General features: G+C 40.8%; 1 protein-coding gene across 1 annotated transcript in view; it reads right to left on the bottom strand.

The window, feature by feature from the left end:
- The window catches only part of SLC38A1 (solute carrier family 38 member 1), a 70,156-nt gene that overhangs the window by 38,955 nt on the left and 17,465 nt on the right, over window positions 1-13,736 (bottom strand). Inside the window, exons 2-4 of the mRNA XM_081084130.1 lie at window positions 13,228-13,343; window positions 9,642-9,859; window positions 418-493 (exon numbers count right to left, since the gene is read on the bottom strand). Coding sequence (XP_080940256.1) covers window positions 418-493; window positions 9,642-9,763 — 198 coding nt within the window. The 5' untranslated portion in view covers window positions 9,764-9,859; window positions 13,228-13,343. The remainder of the gene's footprint in view (window positions 1-417; window positions 494-9,641; window positions 9,860-13,227; window positions 13,344-13,736) is intronic.

Here is a 13,736-nt window from a genome sequence, read left to right as displayed (position 1 = left end):
GACCAGGGACCTTCCAGAGCTCAAGGATTTCTGGACTGTTCCACCAGTTGTGGACCCGTGAGAGGGCAGGAGGGCCCAGGGAGGGCTTTCGTACTGCTGAATGTTTTACAGAGAATATATTACAATCTTTCAAAGAAAAGAAAAAAGAAAACCTTCCTTAGTGGTTGATTTTTAATGGGTTTCCAGAGAAAATACATAGAATCTGAGGAACATCCTGGTAAATACAGATAGCTATGCCTTTGGTACTATGCTGCATGAATTAAAAAGATCTGTCCACTGTTATATATGATAGTACAGTGATGGCGAACCTATGACACGCGTGTCAGAGGTGACACACGAACTCATTAAAAAAAAAAAAAAGATCTGTCCCAAATTATGTGATTAAAAAATAAGCATACTTATTATAATAACACTTACGTATTCGTCACATTTCTTTTTTTCCAAGTGGCTGTTTGTGAGACTTCTTCTACTTTCACGATCAGAAATAAACTTGCTGTAAAGACATGTATAATACATTTAACCTCATGGTAGTGATTTGAAGCTTAACATTACACCTAAGTGAATGATTACTTACCAAAACATATTACACATGAAAAGTTATCAATCTAATTCAAATAATTTCAATACGAACACATTAAAACACTGTATGCAATGTAAGTTAACTTTTACGTAGATTTTTCTCTAACTACAAATCAGATAATGTCAAAAATACTCTAACGCTGTCATGTAAAAGAATAGCAGAGGCAGGATTCCTTCTGAGCTCCCATTCCTGGGGTACAAAGTTATTAAATAGGAATTCCCTCTCCCCTGAAAAAAAGGAAACAGCTCTTTCTCCATCAAATATTGCTTCAGCACCTGCCATATGCAAGTCATCAGACAAGGTGATGAGAGAGACATGAGGGTATGTAATACGAGATGCAGACACTGAGCTATAGGAGTTCAGCAGAGGAAGCTATGGTGGTGGGGGCAGGGCATTAGTCCATGGTTAGGGGCAGAACTAGGGCTTTAAGAAAGGGAGGGATTTAGAAGGTGAGTTTGAATCCTCACTAGCTACAAGGCCCTAGGCTACCTCAGTTTCCTCTGTGAAATGAGAGTAACACTATTACATTATCTCATGGCGCTCTTGGGAGAATGAAATCATCTCTACAGCTCCAGGCACAGAGTAGGAGCAACAGCGGGGGTGGAGGGGGGGAGAGGGACGGGAGGCGTGGGACGAGCTGGGATGAGAAAGTTTCAGGCAGGCTAAGTGGAGTAAACTGTCTGCAAATACATAGAAGAAGGAATTCAGAATGCTCTCAGAACCATATTCAGCATTAACATCAGAACTTTATGGCCTAAATCTTTAATTTTTAAAAAATTCACCATTAAGCCCTAGCTGGCTTGGCTCAGTGGACAGAGCGTTGGCCTGCGGACTGAAAGGTCCCAGGTTCAATTCCCAGTCAAGGGCACATGCCTGGGTTGTGGGCTCCATCCCCAGTGTGGGGCGTGCAGGAGGCAGCCGATCAATGATCCTCTTTCATCATTGATGTTTCTATCTCTCTCACCCTCTCCCTTCCTCTTTGAAATCAATAAAAATAATTTTTTTTTAAATCACCATTAAAAAAATAAGTGGTATTGTCGAAGTCCATTTGTTGGCTGCTGGTATTAGTAAAACATGTTAGGTACGCTGTTTCCTCTTCCAGAGAGTTAATTATTTGGTCTTAGTATGTACTAATCACAATAAGTGTTTCACTAATGAATGTAAAGCCACTTGAGCTGAACCATTTTATGCCCTAACCGGTTGGCTCAGTGGATAGAGCATCGGCCTGTGGACTGAAAGGTCCCAGGTTCGATTCCAGTCAAGGGCATGTACCTTGGTTTCGGGCACATCCCCAGTAGGAGGTGTGCAGGAGGCAGCTGATCAATGTTTCTCTCTCATCAATGTTTCTAACTCCCTATCCCTCTACCTTCCTCTCTGTAAAAAATCAATAAGATATATTAAAAAAAAGAGCTGAACTATTTTAAAGCAGCATTTATCTTTAAACTGTACATTATATTTTCACATGCTTTTTTGAATAATAACTGTTTCATAAGAAACCATTTTCAATGAAACCATCATCAATATTGGCTTTATTTAACTATCTTTTTCATCTTTAATCCACGGGGGTCTGGCTTCTCCCTGGCATCACCTCTCCAAGTTTGCATTATTTTGCCAAAATAAGCCAAAAACAGGCAGTATACCAACTTCCTGAGATCATCACCTGGTAGAAGCAGCACGATCTGTGGTTTACTCCCTTCAGCACCTGCCTTTGCCTAGGACCTGGACAGTTACTGCGAGAGACCAAAAGGAAGATGAAGAAAACCTTGGTCTCTGAATAGGAGAGACCACACTGGCTCCCACCAGAATGGGAATGCCAGGCTGCGCAAAACTGAGATGAGGTAAGGCATCCAGAGAAGGGAAACCATGATTGGAAGGGATTAGCCAGAAGACACTTAAGGCCAGAGGCCTGATAAGTAGGATCACAGGAGAAGGACAATATTTTGGAGACCAATCTGACAGTTATAGAGTGTTTGGCCCTTTTCTTGCCCTTAACATTTTTTGAGCTTCCCACAGAATTGAGGGCCACAGGCCTGGCTACAGAGAGGCAAGGAAAAGCAGCCTTCCTTTTCACACAGGCAGCCCAAGGAAATGCAGGTGCTGCACTTACCAAAATGAAATAGATTTCCAAAATAAAAATACACTTGGGCCCTGGCCGGTTTTGCTCAGTCATTAGAACATCAGCCCTCGGGCCAAAGGGTTGTGGGTTCGATTCCCAGTCAAGGGCATGTGCCTCAGACCCGGTGGGGGCGCATACAGGAGGCACTAATCGATATTTCTCACTCTCTCCCTCTCCTCCCTCCCTTCCACTCTCTCTTGAAATCAATGGAAAAAATATACTTGGGTGAGGATTTATATATTTTAAAAAAAAAGCCATTAAATAAAAGACTGTATTTAATCAGGCTAGTTTTAATAATCAACTCAAGTCAATCTAATATTTATCCAGAAGCTCCCCCATTTGCCTTTCTTGTGGAGGGACTTCTTTTCTGAAGAGAATTTCCATTATTTTAAATTAATGGAAAAGCCTAAACATTTTCAAGCAAACTGAACAAAACGTAGCAAACCGCCTGTAGCAGATTTAAGCCCCCTGGCCTGGCCCCATTCCCCAGAATTGGTGGCAGAAGACTGGTGGGCCGGGAAGAAAGAGGTATCATCATTGTAACACTAAAGGCATTCTGTAGGGTCAAACACTGTGAAAGGGGAGGAAGAGGAAAGAATCAAACTGAGTAATGGTGGCGTGTTAAGACATGTGTCTTTATAAAGTAGCATCGTGCATGGAGTTGGAGTAAAACAGAAAGGGAGAAAAAAAAGATAAAGAAAAGAAGGGGGAGGAAGAATAAGGCCCCTACATGATTGCCGGCTCTTCCCTGCAGAACTTCTGCAGGATGGGGATGATGAAACTGACTCACAGGGCTGTTGAAAAGAAATGAGTAACTATCAAAATTCACATTAAAATATATTGTATCTCAAGAGCCTCCCTGATTCTGCCTCTTCTGGTGCACTTTCTGCAGCAAGACCTAATAGGTTTTCCCAAAAATCTTCACTGGCTCCCCCACTGAGACACTTTTTTTTTTTTTTTAATAATATATTTTTATTGATTTTTCACAGAGAGGAAGGGAGAGGGATAGAGAGTTAGAAACATTGATGAGAGAGAAACATCGATCAGCTGCCTTCTGCACACCTCCTACTGGGGATGTGCCTGCAACCAAGGTACATGCCCTTGACCGGAATCGAACCCGGGACCTTTCAGTCCGCAGGCTGACGCACTATCCACTGAGCCAAACCGGTTAGGGCCACTGAGACACTTCCAAGTGTAAATCCCTCATCCTGCAATTCCTGATGCTGCTGAATTTGACTTTGCCTCAATGTCCCATTCTCAGCTCCCACTACTCAAAATGGTCTTCCCAAGGGGGGGTGAGGACTGAGACAGGATCATAGCATTCCTAGAGACGGAAAAACACGGCAGCAGTGGGAATCCACCTCCACTGGGGAGAGACCCTGTGTCCTCTTCTCAGCCAGCACCTTCCTGCCAGTTCGAAGCTTCACCCATGAGCCTTCTCATACTCTGGTTTGAGCTGAATTTCCTGACTCTGACCTACTTACTACTTTTTCTGTGGCACATACTGTGCTACTGAACTCATCTCACATCCAGAGCTGCTGTACAGTGCTCTCAGCCCCTCAGCTCCTTCTAAAATGTACCCGCCCATGCATTAGCAACTCAGAGGAACCTTTCGTAAACCAAATATGCATCTTCTGTAGGAATTAGGGAGTAGCTTAGGCTGCAGGGAAGGCAGGCTCAGTAAGAATGAAATAGTAAGAATGAATAAAGAAATCCTCTTTATTCTCTTTATGATATCTCCACTTTTTCTTCTCTTCAGTCTTTAAATCTCTGCTTTGTATTTCTGAAAACTTGTTTTAAACAAAATAAAACCAACCTTTTTAGTAATGGAAAAGTCCATTCAAAATAAGTAGGTCAAGCGGCTTATCACAAGTTTCTGCTATCTTACCATTTAAAAAACATGCAATTGTGTGATAAAAACCACGACTTCTGGCAAAGAAACTGAGTTAAACTTCTCTTCATTTACTTAAAAATGGGCTATGGGAGAAGGTGCCTTTGACATGTGGTCTCAGGATGATAAAAGTATTATAAAAAGAGAGTTTTCACTGGGTTGGTCTGTACCCATAAAGAAGAATTCAATCAACTATTAGGTGGCCAATTGTTCTGAGAACAAAACCAAACAAAAACTTACAGTGGCTGTCATGGTGACCTTCAGTAGACAAAGCCTTCAAAAGGAGTAGGTGTGAAGGGAGGCTGAGCAATATAGAGCAGTTATTTAAAACCAAAAATAAATCAACATCAACAACAGTCGAACAGGATGGGCTGTGCAATAGGAAGATATTCTTCCTAGTTTAATCTCTACCAATCAGATTCTTACTAGATTATAGTGTTCTATTTGAGGTTTCATAACACAGAAGAGATCAATGGTTGTACTTAGATGACCTTTCCCAGTTCTTTCCCTGAAATTCTAACATTCTATAAAAAAGGAAAAGAGAACAGGAGGAAAGAAGCAAGTAACAAAGAGGCTGGAGGACATGTAAGATTTAAAGAAACAGCAGGCATTTAAAGAGAAGACTGAGAGGTAAGCAAAGCCTTTCTGGTTGAATAAACTCTACTGAAAATAGGAGAAATCTAGGTTGTAACAGGAGTTGTTAAAGCAAGGAAAGAATTTTCTGACATAAGAACTGATCATCAGAAGAAGAGACGGAGTATTCTTTAACTTTTCAAGGATTCTCCCAAATGATATAAATTTAGTACATGAACTCTGAAGGATATACAGGGACGAAAAAAAAAAAAAAAAAAAAAAAAAAGGCTGATGTAGGGGGTAGTGACAAGAATTGCCCCAAATCCTTTTAAGAACAATTTTAACAAGGGACTCTCAAACTTTGTTAGATGCTGCCTGGGTCACAACAACAATAACCATGCAGAGAGATGAGAATAGTAAGTAAATATGAAAATATGTGAATATTTGCTTAGATACAGTTAGGATAATCTATTAATATTCTAACAGCTTTAAAGAAGCAACAGTCAGCAATCATCCAGAACCTAAAACAATATTATTATTCCTTGATGTAGACAAGAAAGAAGTGCTTGCCAAAGAAAGAGGATGCACTTTTATTGATAAAGACACATCTCACACTAAAAGGCTTACTGTTGCCAGACACTTGCCAAGTACCTTACATGGGTCTTCTCATCTATTTTCATAATAATTGTATTGGTCAGTACTATTATTAGCTCCATTTTAGATAAATTAAGTAACTTGACCAAAGTAACATTACTAATAACAAAACCATTGAGCCAGGATTTGAACCTAAACTGGCTGAAGGCAGAGCCTGAGTTCTTAACCTACAAGCAGGAATACATTTACTATTCCCCGACATGCCCAGGAAGTAAGGTATTTTTACTATCCCGGTTCTTACAGGGATGGACCTGAAGCTCAAAGGACAAGACCTATCGATAGAGCCAGGATTCAATACAAGTCCAAATTCAAACCACTCTCTCTTCTGTGTCTGTCTCTGTTTTTCTCTCTCATTTAACAAGTATTTTGTAATTTCCACTCTATATCAGGCACTTTTATCTATCGTTTCAAGGTGCAAGAGACATAGAGGTGATTGAGATGACTCCTCCTGGCAGGAAGCTCACTTCTAGGGGAAGAGTCTAGAGCAGGGGTGGGCAAACTTTTTGACTCCAGGGCCACAATGGGTTCTTAAACTGGACCGGAGGGCCGGAACAAAAGCATGGATGGAGTGTTTGTGTGAACTAATATAAATTCAAAGTAAACATCATTACATAAAAGGGTACAGTCTTTTTTTTCAATAGTTTTATTCATTTCAAACGGGCCAGATCCGGCCCATGGGCCATAGTTTGCACGGCTGGTCTAGAGCTTGCTACTCAAAGTGTGGTCCAGGGACCAGCAGTAAGGGTATTTATTACCTGGAAGCTTGCTAGAAATTAGAACCTCAGGCCCCTCCCTGATCTACTGAATCAGAATCTGCATTTTAGCAAGGTTTCCAGATATTTCCTACGCACATTAACATGTTAGCAGAACTCCCACTACTCCACCACCACCACCCCAACCACACCACAAACAAACAAAAAATGTTAGCAGAACTGGTCTAGTGGGCATTTTGAAAGGTTTTGCTGTTCTAGGTATAGATTTCTAGGACTATAACCCAAAAATTATGAAATAAAACAACTGAACTGGAATAGGGGCAGTTGTTCTAATGCCCAAATGACTCTACTCTATTTTTTCCTAAAATTTAAAACATTATTCTAAGAATAGGGGAGTTTCCAGGCAAAGCTGTAAGCTAGATGCCAGGTGATCAAAGATCAATATTTGTTTTCAACATTTTCTCTAGTTTCCTAAAAAAGAGGAACTGTTACATAGAAGTTCCCTGTTTCAGGGGCTCGTTCCCTTAGATGCATATAATTGAGCCTACCTTCCTCCCATCAATATGAAAAAGCTATAAGAAGAATGAAAGGTATTGCCCAGCTGGTGTGCTCAGAAATTGAGCATCAACCTATGAACTAGAAGGTCATGTTCGATTCCCGGTCAGGACACATGCCCGGGTTTCGGGCTCAATCCCCAGTGTGGGGCGTGCAGGAGGCAATCAAAGATTCTCCCTTATCATTGATGTTTCTGTCTTCCTCTCCCTCGCACTCTCCCCTCCTCTCTGAAATCAATAAACATATATAAAAAAAACAAAAATGAGAGGTATTTAGGTATAGCTTTTGCAGCAATCATGGTGGAGATCCTGATTTTTATTTATCTTTTTGGCTTCTTGGCATATGTTGTTTTTAATTTTATTTGTCCTAAAGCCAAACTAAAGAAAGGCTCATGACCTGTGTCAGTGAAAGAGGGGAGATAAGATAAATGAAGAAATAAATGTATCACACCGCATGTGCAGTAAAGGAACCAAATTCTGCAAAACAAGTGGTCAACACCAACAGCAAACCTGCTGTACCAGCTCACTGCCTTCGTCACAGTCTCAGAAGATGTGAGTTCACTGGGCAAGGTGCCCAAGTCAGGGGTGAGAATGGTCATCACTCAAAAACTGAATATTGTTAGTAAATAAAACTCTTTAAGATCAAGTCCAGACTCTAAACTGAGTATTAGAATGATTCCCATTTTAAGGTCTTCAAGGTTTGCCTTGCTTTGGAATTGAAGCTGTGTTATAAAACCAAAGTGTCCTACTTGTGAAATGGTTGGGATCCCATGTACCATTAAGAGGAGGTCAGCAGTGACTGCAGAACAGTCCAGGAGTAGAGCATAAATTAGCACTGGCAGAGTTTAACTGAACAAGCTAATGCCTGAGCATTATAAGCAGAGGCAGGCAGAGAGAGTAAAAAGACTAGGATTTCAGATGAACCTGTGTATGCCCTTAAGCAAGTTATTTTATTTCTCTGGGCTTCAGTTTCCTTACTTGTACACAAAAATTGAAAAATTTCCTTATTTGCAAAATAATGCTTTGCATGATGCTTTTATAAGGATAAATGGCAATACATGTAAACACAGCTGGCAGTCAAGAAATGTTCATTATGCCCTGGCTGGTTTGGTTCAGTGGATAGAGCATCAGCCTGAGGACCAAAGGGTCCCAGGTTGGATTCCGGTCAAGGGCACATGCCCGGGTTGTGGGCTCGATCCCCAGTAGGGGGCGTGCAGGAGGCAGCCGATCAATGATTCTCTCTCATCATTGATGTTTCTATCTCTCTCTCCCTCTCCCTTCCTCTCTGAAATCAATAAAAATATATTTAAAAGAAAAGAAAAAGAAATGTTCATTATTATTAATAATTTGACTTAGAAAAGGTAAAAGAAGTAAACTTGAGTCCAACAATCAGAAATATCACAATACAGTAAATGATACTTGGGATTCTAATGAGGAAGTGTCTGGATGGAGACCTAACCACTAAGAACATGTAAGGAAGAGATAAAGAAGAAGAGGCAGGGCTGAAACTTCTGAGTATGTATGTGTGAATGATAGCAGCTACCTATACTGGACTTCCACTTATTTATGTACACACTACATCCGAATATAGAGCAAACTATTGGACATTATTCCCAATATGATGCCTAGCTAGGTGATGTATGCTGTCATCTCCCTCTACCCCAATTTCCTTCTGACAACCCCTCCACCCCAAGAAAAAAAGTGTAGCATCGTTGCTGTTCTAATAAGGAGACCCACATACTCCCCTCATTTCTCGTAGCCTTTTTAGAGGCATCATGCTTCAAACAAGCCACACCACTAGCTCCCAAGCTGGAGACCTTCCTGCTACAGGATCCATTCGGCTGGACTAAAACTCAGGAGGTCAGAGAATGCCCACATCATTAAAAACATAAAGACATTTGGCCCTACTCTTGGAAATTAAGAAACTCAGAAGCCAAGAGTTGGACAGACATGCTGAGGTCAAAAGCTTCTAGGCCAGCACTCTTCCCACCTGCATCTCTATCTCCCCTCACTCATGGCATCTTTTCTTTTCCTTCTGCTACATGTACTATTTCTCTACTACAGTTTCTCATAGAGCCATCTGGGCTCAACTATAGTTTTTATGATTTAAAATCCATGTTGCAAATGATGCTTGTAATAGTGCATTTGTAGTTTTAACACGGGAACAGTGGCAAATGGGACTTTGACCATTTCTTGGTTAAAAATGTGGGTGAGGTCAGATGACTATAAGACACAGTCAGATGTGGGTTGCAGTGAAAGGCCAAGAGTCTGTCTAATTCTAAGCACAGAGCTTCTGAAAAGTTAGGGCTGGTTGGGGGCCAATGTATTATACACTTTTATTAGACTCAAATGAAAGATTGGAAAGGATGAATAAATTGCTTTCCTATTTGCTTCATCTGCTACTGCAGACTATGCCCAACAGATGTCAAATAAGAAATTCAAATTACATCTTCAAATGGAGCATAACTTTAGTAATGAATAATTCAAGAGAATAACTGAAAATCAGAATATTTTAGAGACAACTCTTTTACTTGATAGAAAGTGTTAGGAAAATTCTCACCTATTTATTTGACCATTTTCTACTTCAGTGAAGTCATTGGAATCATTGCTGATGTTGTCATCTTCGGGCACTGTCATGTTTTGCAACTCAGTTAATTCGAGTCCACTTTTGAAATGCATCATGTTTATAAAGTACCTGTAGTCAAAAACTTCGTCCAAATTCTCCTGTTCTGAGTGTATTTACAAGTGGATAGCAGCAAAAATATAAGCTTGACACCCCTAAAATATAACACAGTGAAATATAGTTAAACATATGAATATAACCAACTGATTAAGACAGTTTAAGTAAACAAACAGTTAATGTACTGATAATGCAACTTTTACATTTTGCTACTCAAAGCGATCTTTGTATATCAAGTTATAAAGGCTCTATATTTTATGCCTTTCATAAATCTCCCTCCATTTTTAACTATAAAATGAGTTATGTCCCACAATCTTTATGCTCACATTTATAGGAATACCATGTCAGCTGCAGGCAATATAGATACCGTTTTATAAAACAGTATGTTTAAAATGAAAGTAAGTTGGTTACTTGAATGTGTCAGCTCATAGGACACACATATAGCTGGTTACAGACCACAGAGCCACAAATGCACCTCTGATTTAGCATTCCCAGTTGAATAAAAATGCAATAAATGGCATCAGGAGGGATCAACCACCCAACCCAGAGGTCAAATAGCAAAGGACAAATCTGTGTTTTGAAATTTAGCAGTTTATCCATCAACTGCAAGAGATTAATTCCATTTCTGCAATGAAATCACTCCATGTCAGGGAATTAGAGATTTAAAAATTCATACTCAGGGGATTTAGGTTAATCCATCTGAAACTACATTTCCTCATCAGAAACAAAAGATTTGCAGAGCTCACATTTTCCCCCATGTGAATGACTGGGATTTAAATGTCTGAGGGGTCACCAATAGTATACAAGGAGGGGACCAAGTTTCAGACACATAGCATCACAAATGAAAAAGCAGGTGGTGCCCTGCTTGGTTTGGCTCAGTGGTTAGAGTGTAGGCCCACACATCAAAAGGTCGCCAGTTCAGTTCCCAGTCAAGGGCAAGTATCTTGGTTGCTGGCGGGGTGGGTGTGGGAGGCAAACGATCGATGTGTCTCTCTCACATTAATGTTTCTCTCTTTCTGCCCCCCGCTTTCCCTCCCTTCCACTCTGAAAATCAATTGAAAAAATATCCTCAGGTGAGAAATAAATAAATAAATAAATAAAAATAAATTGGTGGCAAGCGTGGAGAATGCAGTTTCAAAAGTAAGGCTTCCATATGTGCAGGAGCCTCACCGGGAGAATCTCAGTGAGGTGATGGGGACCATGGAATGAAGCAGAATGCCAATGAAATTTTTTTATCTCCAATGGTAATTGGATGACCTTTTTATATTTTTTCTGATCCCGAATTCCATAAGATGATTGCAGTTTAGTGTCAAAACACCAATGTGCCCATCTAACATCCTGCATATCTCAAGAAGCATTTGGCTAATTGATAATATGTTCAGGACCCATAGAAAGTACCCTAGAATGATATCTATCCAGGATTTTCTTCTTCTCCTCCTTCTCACACAGCCAGGCCATACATTACTCCTTTTTATTCACACAGTCTCCCATCTAGAATGAAACCTCCCCGGTCCCGGGATCCTTTACAACTTCCACAACATACATACTTTCTAATACCTCAAGTTCCAGGAGCTTCACCTTCCTGCAGGCAGGGTCTCTCCTGGATAGCAGGAAGCCGGGGCAGGGAGATGTGAGTTCCGTGAACTCCTGGTCTAAGCCCCACGTGGCAGCTCGGGGCTGCCTCTTCCAGCCAGGGTGGTAGTACGAGAGAGGGGCCACTTCTAATTGCTTTTAGTGCTTTCACACAGTAGCCAGGTTTACCCCCATCTTTACTTTGCAAAAGATGAACTGCGTTAAGACAACTGAACACCACCTTACCCTTTGGGCCCCCTTGATGAAAGCTGCACAAATGCACTGGCCGTCTCCTGTATGGCTCCCTCAGAGGCTACTGAAGTGATGCTACAGGGCTGGTAGGAAGTTGATTCAGTGGATGGAGTTTCCAGTCTGGATTAAGGAGCCCTTGGCTCTCCATAAACTGATAGGAAGCAGGACACTAGACAAAAGCTTTCTAAGGAGAGGAAAGGTTGACTAACCATAAATCGGGAGTCTACTGTTTGAACTTAAACTTTCATATCAATATATGTGTGTGTGCATGTGTTTATACAAATAACACACACACATACACATATATACATATATATCCTATATAATAAAAGGCTAATATGCAAATCGACTGATCACTGTGAGGCGCACTGACCACCAGGGGGCAGACACTCAACGCAGGAGCTGCGCTCTGGTGGTCAGTGTGCTTCCACAGGGGGAGCACTGCTCAGCCAGAAGCTGAGCTCAAGGCTGGCGAGTGCAGTGGTAGTGGCGGGAGCCTCTACCGCCTCCACAGTAGCACTAAGGATGTCCGACTGTCGGCTTAGGCCCACTCCCCACCTAAGCCGTCAGTTGGACATCCCCCGAGGGCTCCTGGAATGTGAGAGGGTGCAGGCTGGGTTCAAGGACACGCCCCCCCCCCCCGCCCTGAGTGCACGAATTTCATGCACTGGCCCTCTAGTGTGTGTGTGTGTGTGTGTGTGTGTGTGTGTGTGTGTATACACACATAAAAGCAGTCATTTAAAAATGGACAAAAAGAGGAAAGAATAAGAAGAATACAGAAAATCCTGGCCACTAAAAATATGTCAGTATTGGGCAAATACCAATATTAAGTTAATCATATAGAATACTTTTGACTTAAAGAGAATTTTTTTTTCCTCGTAGTCTGGAAGCTAGCAGTCCAAGATCAAGTCCACACCTCCTTCTGAGGCCCCTATCTTTGGCTTGCAGATAGCTGCCTCCTTACTATGTCCTCACATGGTCTTTCCTCTGTCCATGTATAGTGTGTGCCCTAATCATTTTTTTTAAGAATAAATGTTTATTTTTGTGAAATAACGTATCTGAAATCTAATTATTCTTGAAAATGAAGACCGAAAAATGGGAAAAGTTAACAAAGTTAGTGACACTGTCACTACGGTTGAGGCCGCATGCAGAAAACACAATCCACTCACTGTTCATATTTATGGAGTGCCAGGTGAGGAAGGGATGTGAAAGTTTGGGAAAAGTCAGACTCAGGGGTCTGAGGCAGCATCACAGAAATGTCACATTTGCACTGGGTCTTGAAAAAGAAAAAAATATTTTTTCTGATCCTAAAACTAATACAGGCTCACTGTAGAGTCTTTAGAACAGACACTGTAAAAGAATCCCACCATCCCAAAATAGCCACTGCTGGATTTTCATGTCTTTCCTCTTTTCTTTCTTCTCTTTCTCCCTCTCTAGGTTCCCTCCTCCTCTCTCTATTTTATTAGGATTTTAGACTTTTTTAAACCTATTTTTATGTAGCTTTATATTGTAAGCATTTTGAAGAAGTGCTTTTAAAAAACATACCAGTTCCTTATTAATAAATAATACAGGTTTTTGTATAAAAATTGTAAAAAACAAGTTTGCAAATGAAGAAGGAAACAAGTAAAAAGAAAAAAGTCACCTGTTATCTCAGCAAGCAGAGACGATCAGTGTATATATATTGGAGTATGACCTTCCAGGGTTTTTGTATGCACATAGAGATAGCGCCTGGTACACAGTAGGCACTCAGTTAAGTACCTGTCAAATGAAAAGAATGAATACAAATGAAAAAATATGTATACATTTCTAAAAATGGAAATCATACCATACAGTTTAAAAACATATTTTTCACTTAACAAGATATGGTCTCCTACACTGAGTTATGTCAGTAAACACAGGTCTACACAATTACTTCTAATGATTGTTTAGCCGCTTGACTATACCATAAATTGGTGGCCAACATGTTACTCCTGGACAGTTACACTGCTTGGTGGACAGAAGATGGACAGGCAGAGCTGAGGCCTGAGCTGAGACTTCTCAGTGAAGGAGAAGATAATCAATAGCACAGAGGCATGGGGTACAGGTGGAGTTCAAGAAACAAAAAATTATAGTGCCACTGAAAGATCAAAGCAATTATCAGACTATAAAACC

This window comes from Myotis nattereri (assembly GCF_964212035.1).
Source record: "Myotis nattereri genome assembly, chromosome: 2".
Taxonomy (NCBI): Eukaryota; Metazoa; Chordata; class Mammalia; order Chiroptera; family Vespertilionidae; genus Myotis; species Myotis nattereri.
The sequence above is the reverse complement of the archived record's forward strand: the minus strand, read 5'-3'. Positions and strand labels throughout refer to the sequence as shown.